Here is a 22,067-nt window from a genome sequence, read left to right as displayed (position 1 = left end):
ATCAGTTAGTACATGAGACTCGTAACGAGAACCTGTTCTTGCTTTGAAGCCTGTAATCAGTCTCAGCCTGGCTGGTCTTCTCTTTCAAAGAACAGCTTGAGTTGTATCATGCAAAACCCTGCCCTGCCTTCTCGGTTCCTCTCAGCGTACTTGGCCACCCTGGGTGGGTTCCGTGGTTGTAGCAAAGGCAGACACTGAGCACAGAGTGACTGCAGACTTGGTTCAGTCGGCTCCCTGTCAGGATGGCAACTCCTAGAAGACAGGAATCCTCAGTCTAGCACTATGCAAGGCACACACTGAATGTTAACTCTAAACAACTGTTTGAAAAGTTAATGGACTGAAAAAGTTACAAAGGAACTTTCTTTCCAGGGATCTAAATTTAGGAACACTCGGTGCTCTTCTTCTGCCAAACCTGCTTGGCTCATCCCCACCTTCCTTCCTTGTGAAGCTGTCTCTGTCCTGTCAGACTGGACTTCTGATTCCTCATAAAGCACTGTGGTTCTTGATCTTGTCTCTCCCAGTGCTCGCTCACCTGAGGCAGTGCTGTGCTCATGAGTCTTGGAATCAGACCTGGTTCAATCACTTACCAAAAGGGGACTCTGGGCAAGTTATAGAACCTCTTTGATCCCCAGGAAGACACTAGAGTTGATTTGAGGATTGAACCAGGTGGCTGTTGTTTAGGAGACTGGAAAATAAGATAAGAGAGGCAACAAACCTTCCCAGGGTATGTGTGTACATGTGCAAGTGTGTGTGTGTGTTTGTGAGTGTGTGTGTGCTGTGAAAGTCAGGCCATTAAGTTTGGATCCTGTGTTGCCTCCACTATGCCACCGGGCACAAACCACATGGCTTCAAACTGACATTTGGTATTTCCCTCACTCCTCAGCTAGATACCCCAAAGTTTTCCCACACAAACTTCCTGAGCAGACACCAGCTCCATTTAAGTGGCTAATTCAACCTTTTCTTAAATGAATTATTTAGCACAATTACTGGGATTGAAGCCAGGATCTTGGCACTGAGCTGCTTCTTCAGCCTGATTACCCTTTTTTGTAAGACAGGGTCGTGTTAAGTCGCCCACTTTGAGCTTAAACTTGTAGTCCTTCTGCCTCAGTTTCCCCGAGAGCTAGGATTATGGGCATGTCCACTCCTAGTTTAATCTAAGCTTTTAGAGTTGACCTTACCGCTAAGGTTCCAGCTATTTTAAAACACTTCAGTGCTATCCATGGTTAGAGGGCCATTTTGTGCACTTGGAGTGATGCTGCCCGTAGGGCTTGGCCTCCTCTTGCAAAATGTGAAGGTACCACTCTTGTTAGACACCTTTCTTGGGTAGGGAGTCAGAGAGAGCTGGAGGGGGAAGGGCGAAAGCAGGACGGGAACAGGATGACTGTGCCATGGACAGTCCCTGTGACAACTTCCTCCAGGGTGCTGTCCCATGCGCTTTAGTACCTGCAGCTCCTTCAGCTCCTTTCTTTAACAGTTCAGAGGAAATAGAGATAAAAACAATGCAAGCGGCCTCTCTGCAGTCTCCTCACTAGGGGGCACCAGCGCCACAGTGAGCCTTCTCACCGCGGCCAAGGGAATGTGGACCAGCAGGTGTCAAAATCCCAAGGAAGGAAAAAGTTCAGATCCCAAGCAAAGGGCAAATGAAAGTTCCTACCCGTTCAAGACTCAGTTCCGCCAAAACTTGAAGACCCAGCTGAGGGTGTTGTGCCTTGTTCAGGAGGCTTCCTGTGAGCCCTCAGATACAGACAGGCAACCCCTCTTCTGTTCCTCCCCCCAGGAGATGACTATATCTCGGTGTGAGGATGCTGCCTGGCTCCTGTGCAGCTCTTAGAGGGGCAGGCATTTTTATTCATCTTTACATTTCCAGTGCAAGCATGGCTTTGGTTTCAGTGCTGGGGATCGAGGTAAGGGCCTCATGCGTGCTAGGCAAGTGCTCTACCACTGAGCTCCACCCCCAGCAGGGCACAGCTTTTAAAAGTTACTGGAAATCACAAAGATGCCATACAAGTCAAAAGGAAAGACATTCTTCTTCTTCTTCTTCTTCTTTTTTTTTTTTTTTTTGGAAGGACATTCTTGAAAGACTTTTCTTTTTGCCTTTAAAAAATGCAGTGAGAAGTTCCCTTTCTACTTTGAATAAGGAAAATAAAGAAAAGAAAAGCTTTTGCTGAATAAAGTAAGGCTAGACAGAAGGGAGATCCTAATACAGAATGAGTACAACTTTGCCAAACACAGACATAGAGTCTTGGCACAAAGACAAGGGAAATCTGCTGTTTTCCTGGGAGTGGGACAGGCTGGTGGTGGCTGTGGGAAGACGGGCCTCTTCAAAGGGACCAGTAAAGATAGGTGGACCTATTTGAACAGCATAAAACACCAGAGGGATTGTCCTATAGGGCCCCCTCTATACATCATGAGGCCGCAGAGAAGATAGGAATATAGAGTTTAATTATTGTGCTGTTGTTAGTAACCAGAGTACAATGAATCCATCCTGTGCAGATTCCAGTGCCACAGTATAAAGGAGAAGGTTTCACACAGGAACACTGTGGATACCGCTGGGGATAGAAGGGCAGGGCCTCTGCTAGGAAAGGGGTGATAAAAGACCAGACAGAGGGGAGAAGTGGGGAGCAGACACAGGGCTCAGCGTCTGCTCATTCCCCACCAGCAACACCCAACAAGAACCCCAAGAGGAAAATTCCTTCCTGCCAAGGCTGCTGGCTTGACCTGGCCAGATGCACTCACCTCTAACTTCATGTTTCAATTCTTGCTCAGCAGCTGAGGCTCAGGGCAGGAAGGATGTAGTCCAAAGGAGAGCCTACAGGTTTAGAATAACCCCTCCCCAGGCTGCTCTGTTTCTAATCCCGAAAGGCCCTCAGTCTAGTTCAGAGCTAGGTAAGGATAACACCGGCCCCTCCTCTGGCAGCCGGCAGCCTGCCAAGAAACCCACACTGCTTCGTTAAGATCGTTCCTCATGTCAAGATTTGGTGTGATGCAGTTTAGATCCAAGGTGTGGGCCCTGGACAGCTAGGAGTCAGAGACACACAGAGCTTCCACAGCGTCGCTCAGGCCCTGGTTGACGCCCCCCACGGCCAGGAGGCAGTTCTTAACCACGATGCTGGAGCAGGCACAGCGGGGCGTGGGCATGGCGGGGAGGACCTCCCATTTGTTCTTCCCCGGATGGAAGGCTTCAGCTGTCTCCAGGACTGTAGGCTGGTTCCCTGAGGGCACCAAGAGAATCAGAGTTTACCAAAGAGTCCAGCATCGTGGCGGTTGCCAGAGGAGGAGCCGGGCTTTATCTCTTCTGACCCATCTCTTTTCCTTAGATGCTCAATTCTATCTTGGAATAAGAATGCATCTAATCAAATACATGCTCATGCAAAGTGCCAGGGATCCACTGAGCACCAGGACCACAAACATTCCAGCCTGGAAGTTTCATCCTGAAAGTTCCATCCTTACCAAGTCCTCCTGCTACTATGACCCGTCCACTCAGAGAGCCGGCCACAAAGTCTGCCCGCCTCTTCTTGAGAAAGAATGAACGTTCCATCTTCAGCCATCCCCCTACATGCCACAGAGATAGAGAATTAGGGACTGACCTTCCTATCAAGCATAGACAAGCACCTTAACCGTTTCTCACTCTGAGGAGCGGTTCCCTTCCATTTGCTTTTGTGCTCAAGGTACACACAGCGCCCCCTACTGGTTTGCAATGGCCTCCTCTGCAACCAGCACCCTGTCCTGGGTTTACTGCGGAGCCAAACACAGAAGTTCCCGCGAAGTTCCCGCCATAAATCCCCTTCCTAGCTGTAAACTACAGAGGAAGCCAATAGAGGTGGTGAGTGAGGAAAACCCTCTCTGATCTTGTCTTGCACAGATATTGTAAGAATATAATACATAGAAAAGGCTTTGATGAAAACAACTAAACTGTGCAAGAGACCCCTGTACAGATGAAATAATTGACCTTACGAGTAGCCTGAGGGAGAGGGGTGTTCAGACTTTGCAGAGGCTTGACCAGCTGGGTAGGTGGCCCTGGGGACATGAATGGGATGCAGGGAAATGGAGGTCAACCACAAGGGAGGCAAGCAGCCAGCACTTCCCCGGGGGAGCCCTGCAAACGCAGGTCAGAGGGTGGCTCCCAGCTCACCCTGTTCCATGTCAAACACATCCATTGTTCGCAGGAACTTGGGCTGCCGGTAAAGCCGGCCCTGTCGTAGGCCTCCCAAGCTGTACAAGTGATTGTCCAGGGTCACAAAGCTGGAGAAGGCCCGCTTGCAGGGGATGTTGGGAAACTTGGTCCAGGAGCGAGTCTCGATGTCAAAGACTTCGAAGGCATTGACCGCATACTTGGATTGGCGTCCCCCTGGAGGCCAGAGCAGGATGGAGGTGAATGGAAGAGGAATCCTTGAGCACAGGGGCTGGGTTTCCCCTTCTCCTGTTACCCATTCACACAGGAGGTTGGGCCGGTGTGATCATCCGTCACACCAAGGAGATGCTTGGCTTGGAGGCGCTGCTCCCAAGGGGAAGCAACCCAAAGGAGTAAAGGAGGGATAAATGTACAACAGGTAACTCCTCCTTACCCAGCACGTAGATCTTGGAGCCTCGGAGGAAAGAGGTGGCAGCATATCTTGGGGTTGGCATGGGTGCTAGCGACACCCACATGTCCTTGAGCATGTCATAGTGCTGGAGGTGGTTGTGTGGGCGGAGGTCCAGGCCCATGCCGCCTGCTGCGTATACTCGGTAATCTAAGAGAAAGGCCACACACACTCCTGGCTCAGCTACAGGCATCAGGAGATAGAACCACCAGTACCCATTACCTATGATGGCCAAGCCAAGTTTGATGGCACCATTCAATGTCCTTGTTGTGGCACAGCCTAGTCTTACTGGAGCCAAGGGAGCCTTCCTTGGATTCCAGCCCTTGGCTAAGTACAAAGCACTAAGTCCTGCACAGGGGGAGACTGTGGCCCAGTCTAGGTCTGGAACATTCTCTACAGTCTTATTCCCTCCACTGTCCTCCTTCCTGGGCAGTCAGATGTATCTTTTTGAGATGGCCTGTTCCCTAGAAATTCCCAAATGAAATTCTCTAGAAACAGCAGGGATCTTTAGACACAAGGTCAACTTCCTGTCCTTGGAAGACACTGGGCCACCTCTGGTTCTCTTTTCCTACCACCCTGGTAGGGGCGTGCCACCCTCTTGCATTGTTTAGGAGACTTTCGGATCCAGAAGCACACACACCCTGAATTCTGCTCCTTCCTCCCTCTACTGCTCTTGGCTATTGAAGGCCTTGCTTCGACCTCCATAACCCACACTGCATGACACAGGATGGAAAAGCACCCCACCAGCATGCCCTCACTCTCTGCAGGACCCTCTCTTTCTCAGGGACCCACCGCTGGGTGAATACTATTACTTTTACTTTCTAATCTTGCTGAAAATAAAATAAAAATCCAGCCCTAGCCAAGGCTGGGAAATGGGCGTGATAATCAATGACTTACTTATCAGAAGCTCCTCCTCCCATCCTGCTACCTGGGACACTTCATCCAGGAAACGCTCCCATCCACACTGCGAGAGTACCATAACTCTTTGCTCAATCTGACACACTGTTTCACACTCAGCTGGGTGTCCCTGAACTTCGAGTTGGCTGAGGACCAGTTTAGCATCACTGAGTGATGGCATCTCTATCACTCCACTGGCCACATGTTGCTGAAATCATCTTTGTTTCTCCCACTAGATTACAGATCTTTGAGAATCTACAGATCTGCAGTTCCAGAATCTTGTTCCATGGCTGGCACTCAGGCATGTGAAAGTTTATTAAGTTAACCAGTGAACACAATTAGTTAGGAGCAGAGGCATGAGCATCACTTACTAGTGCTGTGACCTTGGGCCTGTGACTTGACCTTCTTGGGTTTTGTGTTGCTGTACTCTAGAAGTAAGTGTACAGGGGTCTGATCAATGAAGGTGACTAAAGAGAAACTTCTGAAGTAGTGCCAGAGCTGCCTCTTTTTCTCCTTATTGGGGCCTAGGACGGCCAGGACAGAGCAGGTTTTAATTACTGATTTCCGATCTACCACAGGCCTGAAAGGTAGCTGGATGGTGTAGCCAGAGTGGAAGCAAAGGATGAAGATAGGAGGAGAACAGAGTCATAGTCCCAGCAACCTGTGCTGCCCAGACAAGTATACAAAGTGTGTGGGTGTGTGGGTGTTTGTGTGGGTCCCCAAACTTCCAAGGGCCATTTCCTATAAAATCTTTGCATTTGCAAAAAAGCTTCTAGACCTCCTTCTATGCTCTGGGCTGTGCTAGAGATGCTCCGCTCCCACTTCCCTGTGAAAAGAGCTGTGATCCTATTAGTCTGGATCGCTGAGGGAGGAGGATCACCAGTTCGAGCCCAGCCTGAGCAATTTAGTGACTTAGGAAAACACTGTTTTCATAAAAGGCCTGGAAATGTAACTCAGTGCAAAGGCCCTGAGTTCAGTCCTCAGTACTAACAAAATAAATGAAATGAGGGGCTTTGAGAAAGCAGAGTGAGAATCTCAGAACTACACAGTCAGCACATGATGCCTCCCCAGGAACTCAGTGAACCCCAACTAGGTGCTGCAGAAACACAACCCCCGGGAACATTCTGGCCTCCACTTGGGAGACTGGGAGGGGGAGGAGAACAGGAGAGGGAACAAGGGCCTGAAGTCAGGTCTCAAAATCAAACCTCCTCAGTAAGGCTCAGGGATGGTGTGAGGAGGTAGCGAACACTCTCAGGACCCCAGACAGTGTTTGGAGCCATAGCGCCCGCAGGAGGATTTGAAAGGATAGGGTGTCCCTTGGGGTGCTGTCATTCAGTTGATGCTGGGGTCTGCAGACACAAGGACCAACCCTGCAGCCCACATCCTGCCAGTGCCCTCTGGCAGTGGTCTGCCCCACTTGTCAGGGAGGAAAGCCCTGGAGTGGCTGTCTGGTCTCAGGTGCAATTCCTAGCTACTTCATTTGCTGGGCCTCAGTTTCCCCGCCTGTAAAATAAAGTTTCTAGGATCAAATGGGACCAGGATGTGATCGTGAGCCCTCCTGACAGTATGGGTTGTGCTCCCTTTTCTCTGCCCACCCGAAGCCCCAGGCTCTCACCTTTGGCTGTGACAGAAATGCCCATGGCAGCCTCGCGCAGTGTGCTCCTCCTCCTCCACTTGCCCTCATCGATACTGTACATCTCCACGACCTTCAGGGGCAGCTGGTTATTGCCCACGCCGCCGATCACCATAATCCGCTTCCCTAGGGCGGTGACAGCCACCCCAGCCCGGGCTGTGGGCAGGGGAGGCAAAGCCGTCCACTGGTCGGCCTCCGGGGAGTAGACCTCGAAGCAGTCCATGGGGACTCCGTTGTCATCACATCCCCCGATAGCATAGACCTGTCCCCCGGTCTCCAGCAGGGAGCAGTAGACCCGGCGGCTGGGCAGCGGTGCGAGGCGCTTCCAATGGAAGTCCTTGACACTAGGCACCTCCATAGCAGTGCCGGCGACCCTGCCCGCCTGCAGCACCCGGCGGAGTTCGAGCCCGGGGATCCGCGGGCTACTCTGAGCCGGCTCCCGGGTCCCCTGTCGCTTCCATCTCGTTCTGGGGCGCCGGCTCCTCCCCGACGCCGGCGAGCACCTCACTGTCCCTCAAGTCTCAGCGGCGTCCACTCCCGACCTGCGGGAGGAACCGGGCGGATCAAGGGCAGCCGGGGCCACGAGCCCTCGCGTCTGGCGGCTCCGCAGTCCCTCTCCAACTTTAAAGGGAGACGCGACTGCGAAAGGCGCCACCCCGCGGTGCCACCCTGCCACGCACTGCTTCTCCCCTCCCCCAGCCCGGAAACCGCCGGAGAGAGTGGGTGCTCCTGGCGCTAGGCTGTCCCCCAACAAGGGACAGAGTGAACGCCTCGCTGACCCCGCTCTGGGCGCTCCTATCCCCTGCCACTTACACAGCCAGGCCGGAGCGGCGGCAGGGCGCGCACGGCGCATCTCCGGGCGTCTGCATCCCCAGCCCCGCCGCGCGGGGAGCTGGGGAGAGGGCGCTCCGTCCTTCCCTGTCTGCACGCTGCTGTCACACAAGCAGATGAGCACAAATGAGCAACAGAAAGGAGAAGCCGAGCGGCCGGCCCAGAGGAGGCTGGGAGCCTTCCCCACGCACGGCCTCCCCCGGAGCCGCCACACCTGTGCCAGGAGCCACACGACCCGGAAGGCTGGGGACTGCCGGGCGGCGGAGACGCTCACCTCGTCTGCAAGCGGGTGCTGGAGCCAAGGGCCCAGATGACGGTACCAGACTCCTTCCAGTGTGGGGGCGGGCGTTTGCGAGTGTTTGTTTTGGATGGGGAGGCGGAGAGCCCAATTACCCAGTTTGTCTACAGTACACAGACCCAGTTCGTGACAGCTAGCTTTGCTTGGGGGAGGTCTATCATTCGTTTTAACCTCATTGAAACGGGCTCCGTGGGAGTGATGCGCGCAGAGCACAGAGCTGGCAGGTGCCTGCGCAACTGCAACCTGCCCTTCCATATCTGAGTGACTTATAGTCTCCTCCCCTCCCTCAAATAGACATATTGGGAACAAGGGACAGACGCACGGGCATGTGGACACACAACCTGAGACACCAACCTTTGTAAACACAGACAGGCAGTCTCTTTCTTAGTCCCCAACACCACCTTTTTCGCACACCACATCGAGGCGAGACCTGATTATCAGATCTTGGACCTTGGCACCAACCCACAGGCTTCCTAACAGCCTTTTTAGGACTGCAGTCCTCAGTCACAGAAGTGCCTGAGACCTAGCAGGCCACTGGTTTGCTGTGCATGGCAAGGCCCGGGGTCCTCTGACCAACTACCTGGCTTCCTCCAGCATGGCTACAACTTGAAACCCTCAGACTCTGGAGCCCATAGACCTGGGTTTAAATCCTGGCCCTGAAAATCATTCATTTCAGGCTTCAGTTTCCTTACATGTGGTTATAAGGAAGAAATACACTTTACCCAGTTTCCCTAGTAATAACATCGCATAAAACTATAGTACAAAGTCACAACCTCAGTATTGGAATTGACCAGTTAGGACCCAAACATTTCCAAAAATCACTTGGGTCACCATTTTATACCCAGCCTGGTTCTCTCTTCCCCTCCCCCACAACCCATGGCAACCAGTCATCTTTTCTCTGTTTCCATAATCTCCTCACTTCAAGAATGCTAGCCAAACAGAAACTACCATATATAACTTACTTGGATCACCTCCCTCACATCACCACCTGGACTTTTATTCAGGTTGTGTATATGAAAAGTTCATCCCCTTTTATTTCTTGGTGTGGATACAGGCTTGCAGGCTTTTGTGAAGGTTAAATGAGTTAGTATATAACCGAGAGTTCATCATACCTCTGACACTGACCAGGCAAGGGCGCAGTACATCATCTGGTGTAGAGATGGTGAACTTTTTAGAGACTGAGTATACAAACTGCAACTCAAAACTCACTTATTTATCAAAGTGCCAACACTGCAATTAAATCTAAATACTGAGGATTTAGTTTAAGAAAAAAAACCTGTTACCCAATGGCGTGGTTGTTAGGGTGACTTAGTTCACCAGGTGACAGAGGCCTGTGTGTGTGCACTGTGACATGAGTGCCAAAGGTTCACCACCACTGGCCTAGTAAATCTCTATGCATGCCACGCCTGCTACTATAACTTCTGGGAAGAAAGAGAAGTCTCATTTCACAATATGCTCATCTTAATATAGTCCTAGTAGAATCATTAAGCTCTTGGCGTAATAATTCCACTGCTTTTTAGTTTCACTTTTAACACTTACAAAATAAACATGCCTAGAATGACAACAGAAGAAGCCTGGGTTGAAAATCGTAGACCATCCTCCAAGAGGCTGGTTGGGGGTCTAGCTTCAGCCCTACCTGCCCTCTGAACCTTCCATTGGAGTGATGATACCAGGACTCTGGCACCCTACCCAGTTGGGGTAACTTAGCAGCAGGTGCACAAACAGCCGTGCCACTGTGCTTGTGTTGCCCATTGAGATTGTGACATAAGCTAAGCCCTTGCACATTCACTTTCTCATAATCTTTTTTCCCCCACCAGCCCTGAGAACTGAACTCAGGGAGCACTGAGCTACATCCCCAGCCCTATTTTTTACTTGATTTTTAGACAGGGTGTTGCCAAATTGCCCAGGTGAGTTTATTTTCAAACCTCCTGCCTCAGCGTCCTGAGAATCTGGGATTTACAGACATGTGCCGTGGTGCCTGGCAGCTTTCTTCTAATAGTAAAATGACCCCAAGAGAGGTCTCCAGGGCAGGTATCAGTGTTTGTGGACATATGGAGGAGGAACCTGAGACTCAGTGAAGTGATTTACTTAAGACCATGCAAGCCACTCAGGGTGGGTCTAGTCTGGGAATTCCAAATCTCACAACCTCCATCTTTATCACAATAAAATTGCAAACAAAAAGATGGAGCATTATCCAATAAACCAAACTTTCCAGTCTTATCTGGATTTTGGCTTTTTGTCCAACTGCAGTGAAAGAAGGAGTCCAGACCCCTAAAGGGATTAAGCACCTAACCATACTGTCCACACCTAGGGAAATTAGAGTTCAGCACCTGAGAAGGCCCCTGTCCTAGCCTAGGTTATGCTGGGCACTGTTCTCTATGCAGGCATTGGGGTCTAAAGACTCAGGGCTTGGAAAAGTACTAAGAACAGGATGTCTTCCCGGCTGTGCCCTAATTGCTTATTCTGGAAGCCCTGGCTTGTGTCCATCTCCCCCTTTCCTTCCCCCTGGCTCTTCCTCCCCGGCAGGTGACATCCTTTAGTCCTTACATTGAGTGCACATTAAAGAATCTTGTAACCTAGCAACCACCACTTAAGATTCCCTGAGTCACCTACAGTCTCCATGCCTGGGCTGAGTGCACCAAGCTGTACCCTTCAGGAGTGCCAAGCTAAAGAGCAGTCCAGTGATTCCTGGGATGCCTCGCCACCCAGTTTGGTGTGTAACTACTTTCCAGGTCAGGAAGTCCATCCTCATGTCAAACCTAAGTCCTTCTTGTTGCAAGATCTTGCATAGCACTGGGCCTGGCTTTCTGTTCGTTATTCAAAACTGTTGAATGGGAGCTGGGGATTTAGCTCAGCAGCACAGTGCCTGCCTGGCAAGCATGAGGTCCTGAGTTCGATTCCAGATGCCAAAAACAAAAGTGATGGATGGAGCTGGGAGTGTAGCTTTGGGGTAGAATGTATGTTTAGCATGTGTGAGGTTCTAGATTTGATCCCTAGCGCCAAAACAAACAAAATTGTGTGACTTTTTGCTTTGGGAAGGAGAGTAGATAATCTATCTCTAGAGGACACTAAGGTCATGAAAGTCACTAAAGCTTAGGCCTTTGGTACTTTGGATATTTATTTTAATTTTTAATATTTTAATATTTATTATTATTTATTATCCACAGTCAAATTTGTAGATGCTCAGCTCCAGAAAAAGTCATTGATTTTTTAAAAAAATTCACACTGTGGATTTGTTGGGGGTCTTACTTCCATACATTCACCGAGTTTCACTCGGTGTCTATTGAGGATCTGTTAGGTATTCACCAAGTCCCCTTTTTGAACTCTGAGGCAGATCATGTGGAGGGAGGAGGACAGGTAGTGTGACAGGCAACAGGTGAGACATCTGCAAGTGAATTTGGAGGGACAAGTGAATTCCGAGAGTAGGGCACTTTTATTTATTTATTGCAGTACTAGGGACTAAACCCAGGATCTTCACAGTGAGCCACATCCTCAGATTTTTAAATTTTTTAAAATTTTGAGACGGTGTCTTCCTAAGGTGCTAAGTTGACCAGGCTGGGTTCAAACTTGTGACCCTTGGTCTCCCTGTGTCAGCTTAGCTGAGTGCTGAGATTTCAGGTGTGCATCACCATACCCAGCTCTATTAGTTGCCATAGAATCGCCTTCTCCTTCCTTACAAATAAATGCTACCTTCCTAACAGAGGGAACTTCCTACCCTACATGCTGGTTGGAAGGTCCCAGGGGATGATGATCCCATGGGCCAGATGATCTTCTCTGTCCAGTTCCCTTTCTGCAGAGACCCACAGATCACAGTGCAATGGCAAACAGAAACACCAAAACAACACCCAGAATTTGGAGGCAGATTTATCTTACATTGACGGCCATTGATCAGGATCATTCTAGAATATCAGGCCCTGATCTCTGGTGGTCTAGAGCTTATCTGCGATAAGCAAGCAGGAAGTACAGAGGCAGAATGGCTTGACAAATGAGGATTGGTTTATACAATGTGCATAATAGTGACTAGCTATGCATCACAGTAATCAACCATTTCTAAGAGACAGGAGCTACCAGAATGGGAACAGGAACTATTAACTGGGCAACTGAGGAAATAAAGTATACTGGGGGGTGGGTAGCATTTTCTGTTACAGTAGAGAAGTGGGAGGTTACATGAACGGTCAGACCTAACTCAGCCCACACCCTCTGCACTCATGTTGTCTAAGTCTATCTTGGGTAGAATCTCCTGCTTGGTTAACTGGTAGCACTTCCACTGCAGCTTAAACTGTGGCCTAATCTGCAGAGCAGCTGGTGGCCACCTGCTCATTCTTTATTTATTTATTTATTTATTTATTTATTTATTTATTTATTTTTGTCTTTTTCCTTTTTATCAGTATTGGGGATCGGATTCACGACTGCCTGCTTGCAAAGCAGGCACTTATGCCGCTGAGCTAAATCCCCAGCCCCACCTGCTCATTCTTAACCAGAAGCCTGGTCTGTATGCAGGTAGGAGAGAGAATGACTCATCTACTTAGGACCGAGGTGGACAGCCAGCAGACCAGGGAAAGGGAGGTTCCTTCGAGAGCCTGGCCGAGCCTCATACAGGCGTCCTTCTGCCCAGCCCCACATCAGCCCAAGAAAGGATTTGGGGCACTACTGCTGCAGTCAGAGCAATAATTTGCTTCTGCATAATCTGTCCTCAGGACACTGCTGCCCTGGGGTGGGAGGAGTCCCCCAGAATGTCCTTGGCTATTAGCGCTCCCCTCCTGCCAGCACCCTTAATTATGATGGAGTTAGTGGGGAGCTCCTTCAAGAATCCACCCTGCTTCTTCCCCAGCTGGTACACAGCGAGGTAGGTGTAGGAACAAAGAAGGACTTAATAGGCATGGGTTGGGGAACTTAAGTCCTCTCTCCCCTCTGAGTACCCTTTCCACTGATTTAGGGAAAACTAGGATCTCAGGTATGGATGGGGTGGGGGAAGGAGCATCCCAGTTTCCAAACTTAGTTTATAGACTCAGAAGCTGCACATTTCAGGAAATGATAAGCTGGAAGCTGCACAGTCCCTGTCTCTTTAGGGTCCACAACAGTCACAGCAGAAATGGACATCTCTGAAAGACCATGCTGCTTCCCTGTATTTATTGAGGAAATTGTAGAGAAAATGTTCCATTACTGTAAGCCTGAGAACTGGATATCAACAACACAGAATTAACTGACCAGCAGCATGAGAAGATTAAAAGTTCAACACAAAGTAAGGTGAGAGACTGTGATATCACCTTCTCTAATGCCAATTCTGGGAGTTGCTAGAAATAGGAAAGGCACAGGACGCTGAGTCAAGAGACCTCTGCGCTGGACTGAGTTCATCACAATGGGCTCTGCAAGCCTGGGGCAGTCCCTGCCTTTCTGGTGTCTGTCATATCAGAAGGAAGAAGATGAGGAAGAGCAGCCCATGTTGGGGATCTCCAGCTTTCGTATTCTTCTCTGGGAATGTGTCTGACCCTTGGTTTGTGGAATGTGTGTGGCCCTGACCAGTGAGTAGTGTGGCCCCACAATGTCATAAATCTCTAATATTATTTTTTTTTTTAAACCGGTACGAGGGATCGAACTCACAACCACCTGCTCACAAGGCAGGTGCTTATGCCGCTGAGCTAAATCCCCAGCCCCAATCTCTAATATTATTGCATAATTTTTTTTAGCAATATTTTTCATGACTTGATTGCATGGTGCTGGAGAGTAGAAGTTGTAGGTGACAAGGGACCGCACCGCAGGGGAGGGCACAGTGCAGTGCTAGCTTTGCTTCCTGCACTTTTGACATACTGTCACTTCAGTCACATGGTCCTGTGACTTGGTGAGCAAAACACAGTATTACAGACACCAGTATCAACCTACTTACGCACATGTGTGCTTATGAAGACCTGTGTTTACTGCTATTCAGTGAACATTATGTGGGCTAAACAATTTCTCTTGATTCAATGCCAATCAAAAAGTCAGCAGCCTGGGGCTGGGGGTTTAGCTCAGCAGTATAAGCACCTGCCTTGAAAGCAGGCAGTCGTGAGTTCGATCCCCAGTACCAATAAAAAGGAAAAAAAAAAAAAAGAAAGAAAGAAAGAAAGAAAGTCAGAAGCCAATGCGTCATAGCACTGAAGCCCAGAGAGACAACTCTCTGGTCATAGTGATAAAGCAGCAGACCCTAGAATGGGCATCCTCACCTTCTTCCAGGAGACACAGGCATGCAGAGGTCTGACCCCACAGACTCTCAGGAACACAAGCTCCCTGAGGCCCAGTCACCAGAGAGGGCCTTGTCGCTACCACCACCCATTTCCCTCCAATCATCCCAGGACAAGAGGCCATTGGATGCCTCTTGTGAACTTTGAGCACCCATCTGGAAGCCTAATCATGTCTCCTGTTGAGTTGCTGTCAGGACAGTAGTAGAGGACCCAAGGGCTCACATCATATTGTATCCTGTCCCTTTCTCCAAAAAGGAAAACATGCTCATCAGTCCCAAGTGACGAGACTGGGGCCTGGCTGGGCCCTGGGCCTGCTACGATGCCTCGTTTTCCTGCCCGTAAGAGTGCAGAGGGGCACAGCACCTTCAGGGGCCCAGGCTCCCCTGCATGCAAGCAGAGACTGAGGGTGGCCAGGAGGTAGTGGCCCTCTCAGACACGGCTCTTTAAATGCCCATTAGTAAGTTAATATTGCCATTTCCAGAGCCAGCAGCGTCCTCCATTCTTCTTAATTAAAAATAACTCCACGTCCTGGCAGAGCTGAGAGAGGGCTCTGAATGATTTACACACCAGCCCTGCTGCTTCCAGCTGGGAAATCCACAAGATTGACCAGCAGATGAGCCAGACTGCCTGTCGTGGGTGGCATGTGTGTGCGTGTGTGTGTGTGTACGTGTGCACGTGTGCATGCACTAGGCATGGGACTGATTCTCCTGCAGGCTAGGAGTAAGCAGGGCCACAGACCTACCGTTCAGTCCCTGGGAGCTCAGCTCAGCAAGCCCATAGGTGAGTACTGCTGCAGAATCAGGGCTAACCCAGGGACTGGCATCTGGCTTGCTTGCCTCCTGCTGGAGTTTCTCTTTGGAGCAGAGATATCTAATCTGGAGGGCACTTTTGACTATTTTAAGGGAACTATTTTTAGGGCACAAGGCTGTTTTTTTACCAAAAGACAGAGGCTACTCCCTGGAGATGCTTCTTATTTGCAGATGTGTATTACTCACCTGGTACAACCATGTACCAAGCTTCAATTTGATCACTGCTGCCTCCTTTAGGAGGAGAAGTTCTCATAGCCTGACACTCCTTCCTTGCCTCCCTTCTAGCGCCAAACTTTGAGTGATGTCCGGTGGGGAACCCAAGGCTTTGACCCCTTTATGTGCCTGGAGAGAGGACAGGGGTCCACAGGTTGGACTAGCGAGAGAAGAACTCTTTAGAGGCTCAGGACCTCTAAAGAGCCAGGAAGTATGAGCAGTCACCCTTGGAGGTCTCAACACTCTGCTGCCTCTCCCAACTCAAGCCTTAGGGTGTTTCCCATCTCATGTTTCTGCTCCCCACCAGAGCTCACCTCCTTCATGGGCACCAGAGGCAGGTCCAGCTCCCTCTCCTCCTGCAAAGAGGCTCTGTTCATGGAGGCTGGAACCATGCAGGGCAGCACTGTGTAGGAGGTGTCATGGCTCCTGCTTTCTCTTTTCCCTTTCTCCTTTGGTGCTTCCCAGCATGCACACACACACATACACACATACACACACAAACACACACACACACATGTGCACATGTGCGCGCGCTTTTTTGCCCTCCTCCCCAGAGGTGCTGGAAAAAGAACTATGCAGAGGAGGAGGAGGCAGGGCTGGGGGGCAGGCATCATCCTCCAGCCTGAGCTAAACCCCACTCCCACGGGAGCTGGGCAATCTGCTGCAGCAGCAAGGTTGCCCGCCATCTGCTGTGCTGACCTGTGTCCCCTCCGTGCTAGGGAGGGGGAGGAAAGGAAGAATAATTCATGAGGTACTGGCTGCAAGTGGGTGACCAGAAGTGAGAAGCGGTCCCACTGTGGGTGACTCAGAGGGCCTGCCTGTCCCTATCAGCAGGCACACTCCGGCCAGGCCAGTGTGTGGCTTGGGGAATCTGCATGGCTGTTTCCACTAGGGAGATGGCAGCAGGCTTGAGCTCTTGGGAACCCTTCTGCAGCCTGCCATCCAGAGACTGTGGCTTCCTGTTTATTGCCCAGGGGCCCCAGCCCATCCCTGGACATCACTAGGTAAGAAGCAGAGTGACCCCTCCCTATCCCTTCCCTGACCTAGGAGGCGCCACCAGCGGGAATTCTGTGTGTCCTCTGCTCCTCAGTATGTACTCAGTCCAAAATGGGCTATTCTTTTCCTTGGGTAACAGCCTTCCCCTGTATTCCAGGTCAGGAGTTATGCTCTGCAAGAATTTTTTTTGGCATAGATCACAGACACAGTGATACCCTAGCACAGGCTTGGAGGCCCAGCCTTGCCCACTGCCTGGTTACATATGGCCTAGGATCTTAGAGTGGTCCTTACATTTTTAGTTGGTTTGGAGGAGAAAGCAAATGATTTCAGTACATGTGAAAAGGATAGAAAATTCTCATTTCAGTGTCTATAAATAAAGTTATATTGGAACCCAGCCCCACTCGCTCACTCATATGTTGTCTCTAGTGCCTTTCCAGCAGTAACAGGGGTGTGGTGTCACTGTGACAGAGTGTGTGCTTCACAAGGCATATAACATTATCCAGCCTGCAACAGACCAGGTCTGTGCCTTCCCTCACGTTTGACTATTTTAAGGGAACAAGAGGGATGCCATCTTTTTTTGACAACTTATTCCACACTTACCTGTGCATTGGCACAGGAATATCTTGTAGCAGTGGAAGAGAAATAACTTTGTTGGGCACTCACTGTACAACAAGGCCTCTTGTCTCTGTTTATCACTTAATCTCCACAACCATCTTGAGTAGAACAAGCAGTAACAGTTCCATTTCTAGTATCCTTCTTTTTTTTTTTTTTTTCCCTTACGAGACAAGATCTCACTATGTAGTTCAGCCTGCCTTGAACTCACTATGTAGTCCAGGTTGGCCTCAAACTCACGGCAATCCTCCTGCCTCTGCCTCCCAAGTGCTAGGATTATAGGCATGTGCTCCATTGCCAGTGTGGAGGGAGACTTGGAAGTCACCCTGGTGCTTACAGCCTTGTCTAAAGAGGACCCTGAGACTAGGGCTGCAGTTCAGTGGTAGAGCACATGCTTAGCATGCCTGAAGCCCTGAATTCAATCCCCACACAGCATGTGCGCGCACAGCATCCTGAGTTCAAACTCTGGTCTGCTTGACTCCATATCCTCTGTGGGCCACCATTCTTCTAAGATGGCCTCCGGCAACCCAAATGCCTGCTAGTTTGGGCATCCCCATCAGCAAATAGGAGGACTGGGACTTATGTTTTATCAACTGGGCTTCCTTAGCCTCAGAGCTTGGTCCTTAGGCAGCAAGTCACAGGAGTGACAAAGTGACAACTCCTCATCATTTCACCTCCCTCCTCCTGCCTGCTTCTTTATGCTTTGCTATCTGCTATCTATTTTCATCACTTATTGGCTTTCCTTTGGGAAGATTCAACTTGCATTTAAATAGAAAACCTTCTCAATGACTCCATGTAACTTTAAGGTGCTAATTACAAATTCATTCCTCTTTAAATATTAAGGCACCCTGGTTCATCTCAGGGGTGGTGAAAGGCTGCAGAAATGCTTGGTGTTTATGAGTAATAAATGCTGAGCTGTTTACAGCAAAGTGCTTACAACTCTCCATCAGCAGAGGGCAGGAAGGAGGTGCTTGGGAGATCTATGCCAGACTGGGAACCTAAAATTACTACCAATGAATGTCCAACACCAATAATCCTTCAGAGAAACTGCTGAAGAGAGGCACCAGAGGTCCTCAGGTTGCCAGGTTCCAGAGTGGCTTTTGGTGTCTCTAGGCAGGGTCCCTGCCTGCGTTATTTACATGCTTTCCCATTACCAGCCCTCAAAATAGGCATCCGGGGGGACTCCAGGAGCACTTGTTGTGTGAATGACTGGAGCCAATTAATCAATTATGGGGGAGATCATTCATTCAGCTGCTGCTATGAGTCAGGCATTGCTAACCTAGATGATTCATGGAGTCTCTCTGTTAAATGGTTTATTCCTTTACATTTTCCCCAATGTCGTGAAGATGACATCTAATTTTCCTTGCTTTAAAAGAATAGAATCTCACTTTTTTTTTTCTTTTGACTGGAGATTGAACTCAGAGCCTTCACACCAAGCTATTTTCCAGCCCTTTTTATTTTTGATTTTGGGACAGGCATTCACTAACTCACCAGATTGCCTAGGTTGGGGTCAAACTTGTGATCCTCCTCCCTCAGTCTCCCAGGGTGCTGGAACTACAGGTGTGTGTTACCATGCCCAGATTGGCATTTTATAAACTAATTAATAATGTCACCTTCGGGGCTGGGGATTTAGCTCAGCGGCATAAACACCTGCCTTGCAAGCAGGTGGTCATGAGTTCAATCCCCAGTACTGATAAAAATAATAATAATCATAATAATAATAATAATGTCACCGTGTGCAGTATTCTATAATCATCATAAGGTATGACTGAGAGGTACATCTGGCTTCATATTCCCACTTCACAGGTGAAAAATCAAACCGAGCCAGGTGCAGTAGTGCACACCTGTAATCCCAGCTCTTGGGAGGCTGAAGCAGGAGGATCACCATGAATTTGAGGCCAGCCAGGGCTGCATAGCGAGCTCAAGGCCAGCCTAAACTACATAGCAACACTCGGTCTCAAAAAACAAGAAAGAGAAAGAAAGAAAGAAAGAAAGAAAGAAAGAAAGAAAGAAAGAAAGAAAACAAACCAGCTCAGAGAGGTGAAGACATTGACCTCAGAGCAACACCACTCCAATTTGAAGCCAAGCAAGGGCATGAACTCCAATTTCAGGCCAGCAACCTGGTTTTCTTTTGCACGTCACACTCCCCCTTGTCTTGGTGCTGGGCTGGTTACTCCAATATTCACAGTGTCCTGACTAAAAACTGGCCCTGTCTTCAGGACGCTGGGGCCTCAAATTCAAGCCTAGCCTCCCATCCAGGGTCAGTGCCTGAGCTCCAGCTCCTGAGCATTTTCTGCTCCCACCTTGGCTTTGTGTTTTCTGCCTCATACGCTCATCACTGAGGCTGAAGCCCTTCACCTCCTTTGTTGCTCACCTGGATGTCACCTCCTGCAGGCTGGCATGATTGTTACAGATGGGGGTAATGGTCCCCATGTACCATAGGGCTCCATTAGTGGCTGTAGTGCATACATGTAATAACAGAGGTGGCCTTAAATAATAATCACCACCAATATTTGGAGCACAATGCCAAATCCTTTGCATGTTCTATATAATTTGAACCTCAAAGAACCCAAGAATAATGACAATAGTTAACAAGTATATGGTGCGTGGTATGTGCTGTTAACTGATCTACATTTTGCACACATTAATTTAGCCACTACGGTAGGCACTATCATTACTGCCATTTTCTAAATGCAGAATCTGAGCCTTAGAGAAGATAAATGACTTTCCCAAGGTCCCACAACCACAGTGGTGAATGAAGTCCAGCTTGCTGGGGCCCAGAGTCTTTGTGCCCATGTAGATATGCTACCCTCTGGTCAGTGTTTTGAAGGCAGGAACCTGGTGATGTGTTATTCTTGCCAAGCACAGCCAATTCACAGCAAAGCATGGCAGCTTGCACACATTAGATACCCCATGAGTCAAGCTGAATTGGGGCCAGAGGCCAGATACTCTGGATATTGTGGATGTTGGTTGGTCTGTGCTCTGCACGGTGATCTTTGAGTTTAATTAACGGGGTTAAAACCAGATGGGGAGGAATCTTTAATCTCAAGGGCTGAGAGATCCAAGTTGGTCCCCCTGAACCCCTGTCAGCCTGTCTGCCCCACCCACCCCCATCTCACTACTACCACTGCCCATGTCAAAGGGGACTCTGCGTACCAAGATGTCTTTTTGCATGGATGGATTGAAATAAAACTTACCTGACCAGGGAAAAAGGACATCCGGTGATTATCTGGCAAAGACAGAGGAGCACAGGCCTGAAGGGCTGGCAGGTGCTGGATCAAAGACTCGAGCCTCTGGGCGGTGTTGGCAGAGATTCTGGGGATCCCCAGGGATTCCTCCGATGGACACATCCACTGCAGCTGCCTGGGCGGATGAACTGGGAAACAGCTAGGCCCTGTGCAGAGAGCGCGCGGCCAGTCCCACCCCACGCTGCACAGAGGCTGAGGGGGTGGGGATCCCTGAGCTCCAGGGGCTGCGACCTGCCAGACAAGGAGACCTCGGGCAGCCTGCAGAGCCCGACTTTCCAGGCGGGCGAGCATCTCTCCTGCCTCGGCAAGGGCCTGCTCCAGAGGAGAGGGTGAGGGGGCGGATGCGCTCGCATTCAGACAATAACTGCCATGGAAACTAACCAACAAAAAGAAGATTTAGGGAGCTGGACTGTCTGGCAGATGCGGGCGAGTGACAGCAAGAGAATGGAACCAATAACAGAGAGGCTGCCACTTGGGCTAAGGACAAACAGCTACCTCCATCGTGCAATAATGGCAGGGTTCCCCTTGCCATGCTCGGGCTCTGGGTAAAAGGTAGAGATATGGGTCGAGCTTCTGGCATTTGAGTGCCCAAGAGCCGCCCCATATTTCTGTCATACTGTGCATAGATGGGGCATCAGTGTTCAGAGAGGGTGAGAATTGTTAAGGAGCTGTTCGGCACCACAAGCACAGCTAGACTTACAAAAGAAGCATGGTTTGCCGGGGTAACCTGAACCTTTCAGAGCCCCAGAATCACTTTGCCGGGGGAGACTGCTTGCGGGAATTTCTTAGTTGAAAAGGCATGTTTCAGCAGGAGACCAGCAGGTCCCTCTGTAAGCCCACCCTGTTCCATAAGAGGTCACAGCGGACTACTACCAGTTCTGAGCAAGCAGGAAGGACTGACATACATGTGAGGTGTGGGGCTTCTCCTTTTCAGGACTTTTAAATCTGAGAGAATTTTCTCCGTGGAGAAAAACAAGGGCAAGGGAAAATCCTTTTATTCTTTGAGGAGAGGGGCTTGTTGGAGGGGAAAAAAACAGTCAACTGAGCACGAGAAATCCCACCCCAACTACTTAGCTGTGTCACTTTGGACGATTTTCTCCATCTGTAAGACACAACTTGATGGGCCGGGAGGAGATTAAATGAGGGGCTTGGCTCATAGTGTTTACCATTTTTATTGCTGTCATTATTAATTCATCTGATGCTCAGCTGTAAGATTGAGCCCGTAAAACTAATTTCTCATGGGGATTAAATGTAAGGATTAATTATGCAGTTATACTTGATGGAATGGTGGTTACAAGCGTGTACACATTTGCCAAAAAGCATCAAACCCATGCCTCTTATTATATGTACATTATCACCCCTTCCTCTTTTCTGTGGTGCTGGTACTTGGGATCAAATTCAGGGCTTCACACATGCGAGGCAAGCACTTTACTATTGAGCTACGGCCCCATTCCTATTCCCTAGTTTTTAAAAATATGAGTTTATACAACCAGGTAAATCAGCCCTCAATATGTGCGATGTAAAAAATATTCATTCCTCTCTTACTCGCTGGCCTTTTGCCTATGAAGAGAGGAAAGAGCAAGTGTGCTGGCAGTGTGAGGCGGACAGCAAGAGGGAGGAAGGGCTTGCAAGCAGGTCTTACTGATGGGCCTCCATGGAGACTCAGCTATTCTGGATGTTTCCTGAGGCTTAAACATCAGTTTCTCCACAGCAGCAGAGGCAGTACTGGGTA

The 22,067-nt window shown here is 49.6% G+C and overlaps 1 protein-coding gene across 3 annotated transcripts; it reads right to left on the bottom strand.

Moving 5' to 3' along the window:
- Positions 1-2,420: 2,420 nt before the first annotated feature.
- On the bottom strand, positions 2,421-20,623 carry Klhdc8a (kelch domain containing 8A). Of its 3 annotated transcripts, XM_063240208.1 has the most exons (8): positions 8,216-8,406; positions 7,924-8,042; positions 7,093-7,652; positions 4,566-4,730; positions 4,133-4,348; positions 3,955-4,017; positions 3,451-3,552; positions 2,421-3,212 (listed from the first exon to the last, which is right to left on the bottom strand). In XM_063240208.1, the coding sequence occupies exons 3-8, from the start codon at positions 7,466-7,468 to the stop codon at positions 3,019-3,021; spliced, it is 1,116 nt and encodes a 371-aa protein (XP_063096278.1). In that variant the 5' UTR covers positions 7,469-7,652; positions 7,924-8,042; positions 8,216-8,406; the 3' UTR covers positions 2,421-3,018. The 3 variants fall into 3 exon arrangements, with proteins under 3 accessions (XP_063096278.1, XP_063096279.1, XP_005005926.1); XM_063240209.1 differs by lacking the exons at positions 7,924-8,042; positions 8,216-8,406 and adding an exon at positions 20,285-20,623; XM_005005869.4 differs by lacking the exons at positions 3,955-4,017; positions 8,216-8,406 and having other exon boundaries at positions 7,924-8,098.
- Between the last annotated feature and the right edge of the window lie 1,444 nt (positions 20,624-22,067).

Source organism: Cavia porcellus, unplaced genomic scaffold, assembly GCF_034190915.1.
Source record: "Cavia porcellus strain 051 isolate PalLab524CR breed Dunkin Hartley unplaced genomic scaffold, mCavPor4.1 scaffold_29, whole genome shotgun sequence".
Lineage (NCBI taxonomy): Eukaryota > Metazoa > Chordata > Mammalia > Rodentia > Caviidae > Cavia > Cavia porcellus.
This window is presented reverse-complemented; position numbering and strand designations above follow the sequence as displayed.

What these genes read in the sequence shown, in the direction of transcription:
- Klhdc8a (XM_063240209.1), bottom strand. Translation starts at nt 7,468, where the DNA reads ATGGAGGTGCCTAGTGTCAAGGACTTCCATTGGAAGCGCCTCGCACCG. An exon ending in CATTTCTGTCACAGCCAAAG is followed by an intron (nt 4,731 to 7,092) that starts GTGAGAGCCTGG and finishes CCTTTCTCTTAG; the next exon opens with ATTACCGAGTATACGCAGCA. An exon ending in CCCTCTCCCTCAGGCTACTC is followed by an intron (nt 3,553 to 3,954) that starts GTAAGGTCAATT and finishes TGTGGCATGTAG; the next exon opens with GGGGATGGCTGAAGATGGAA.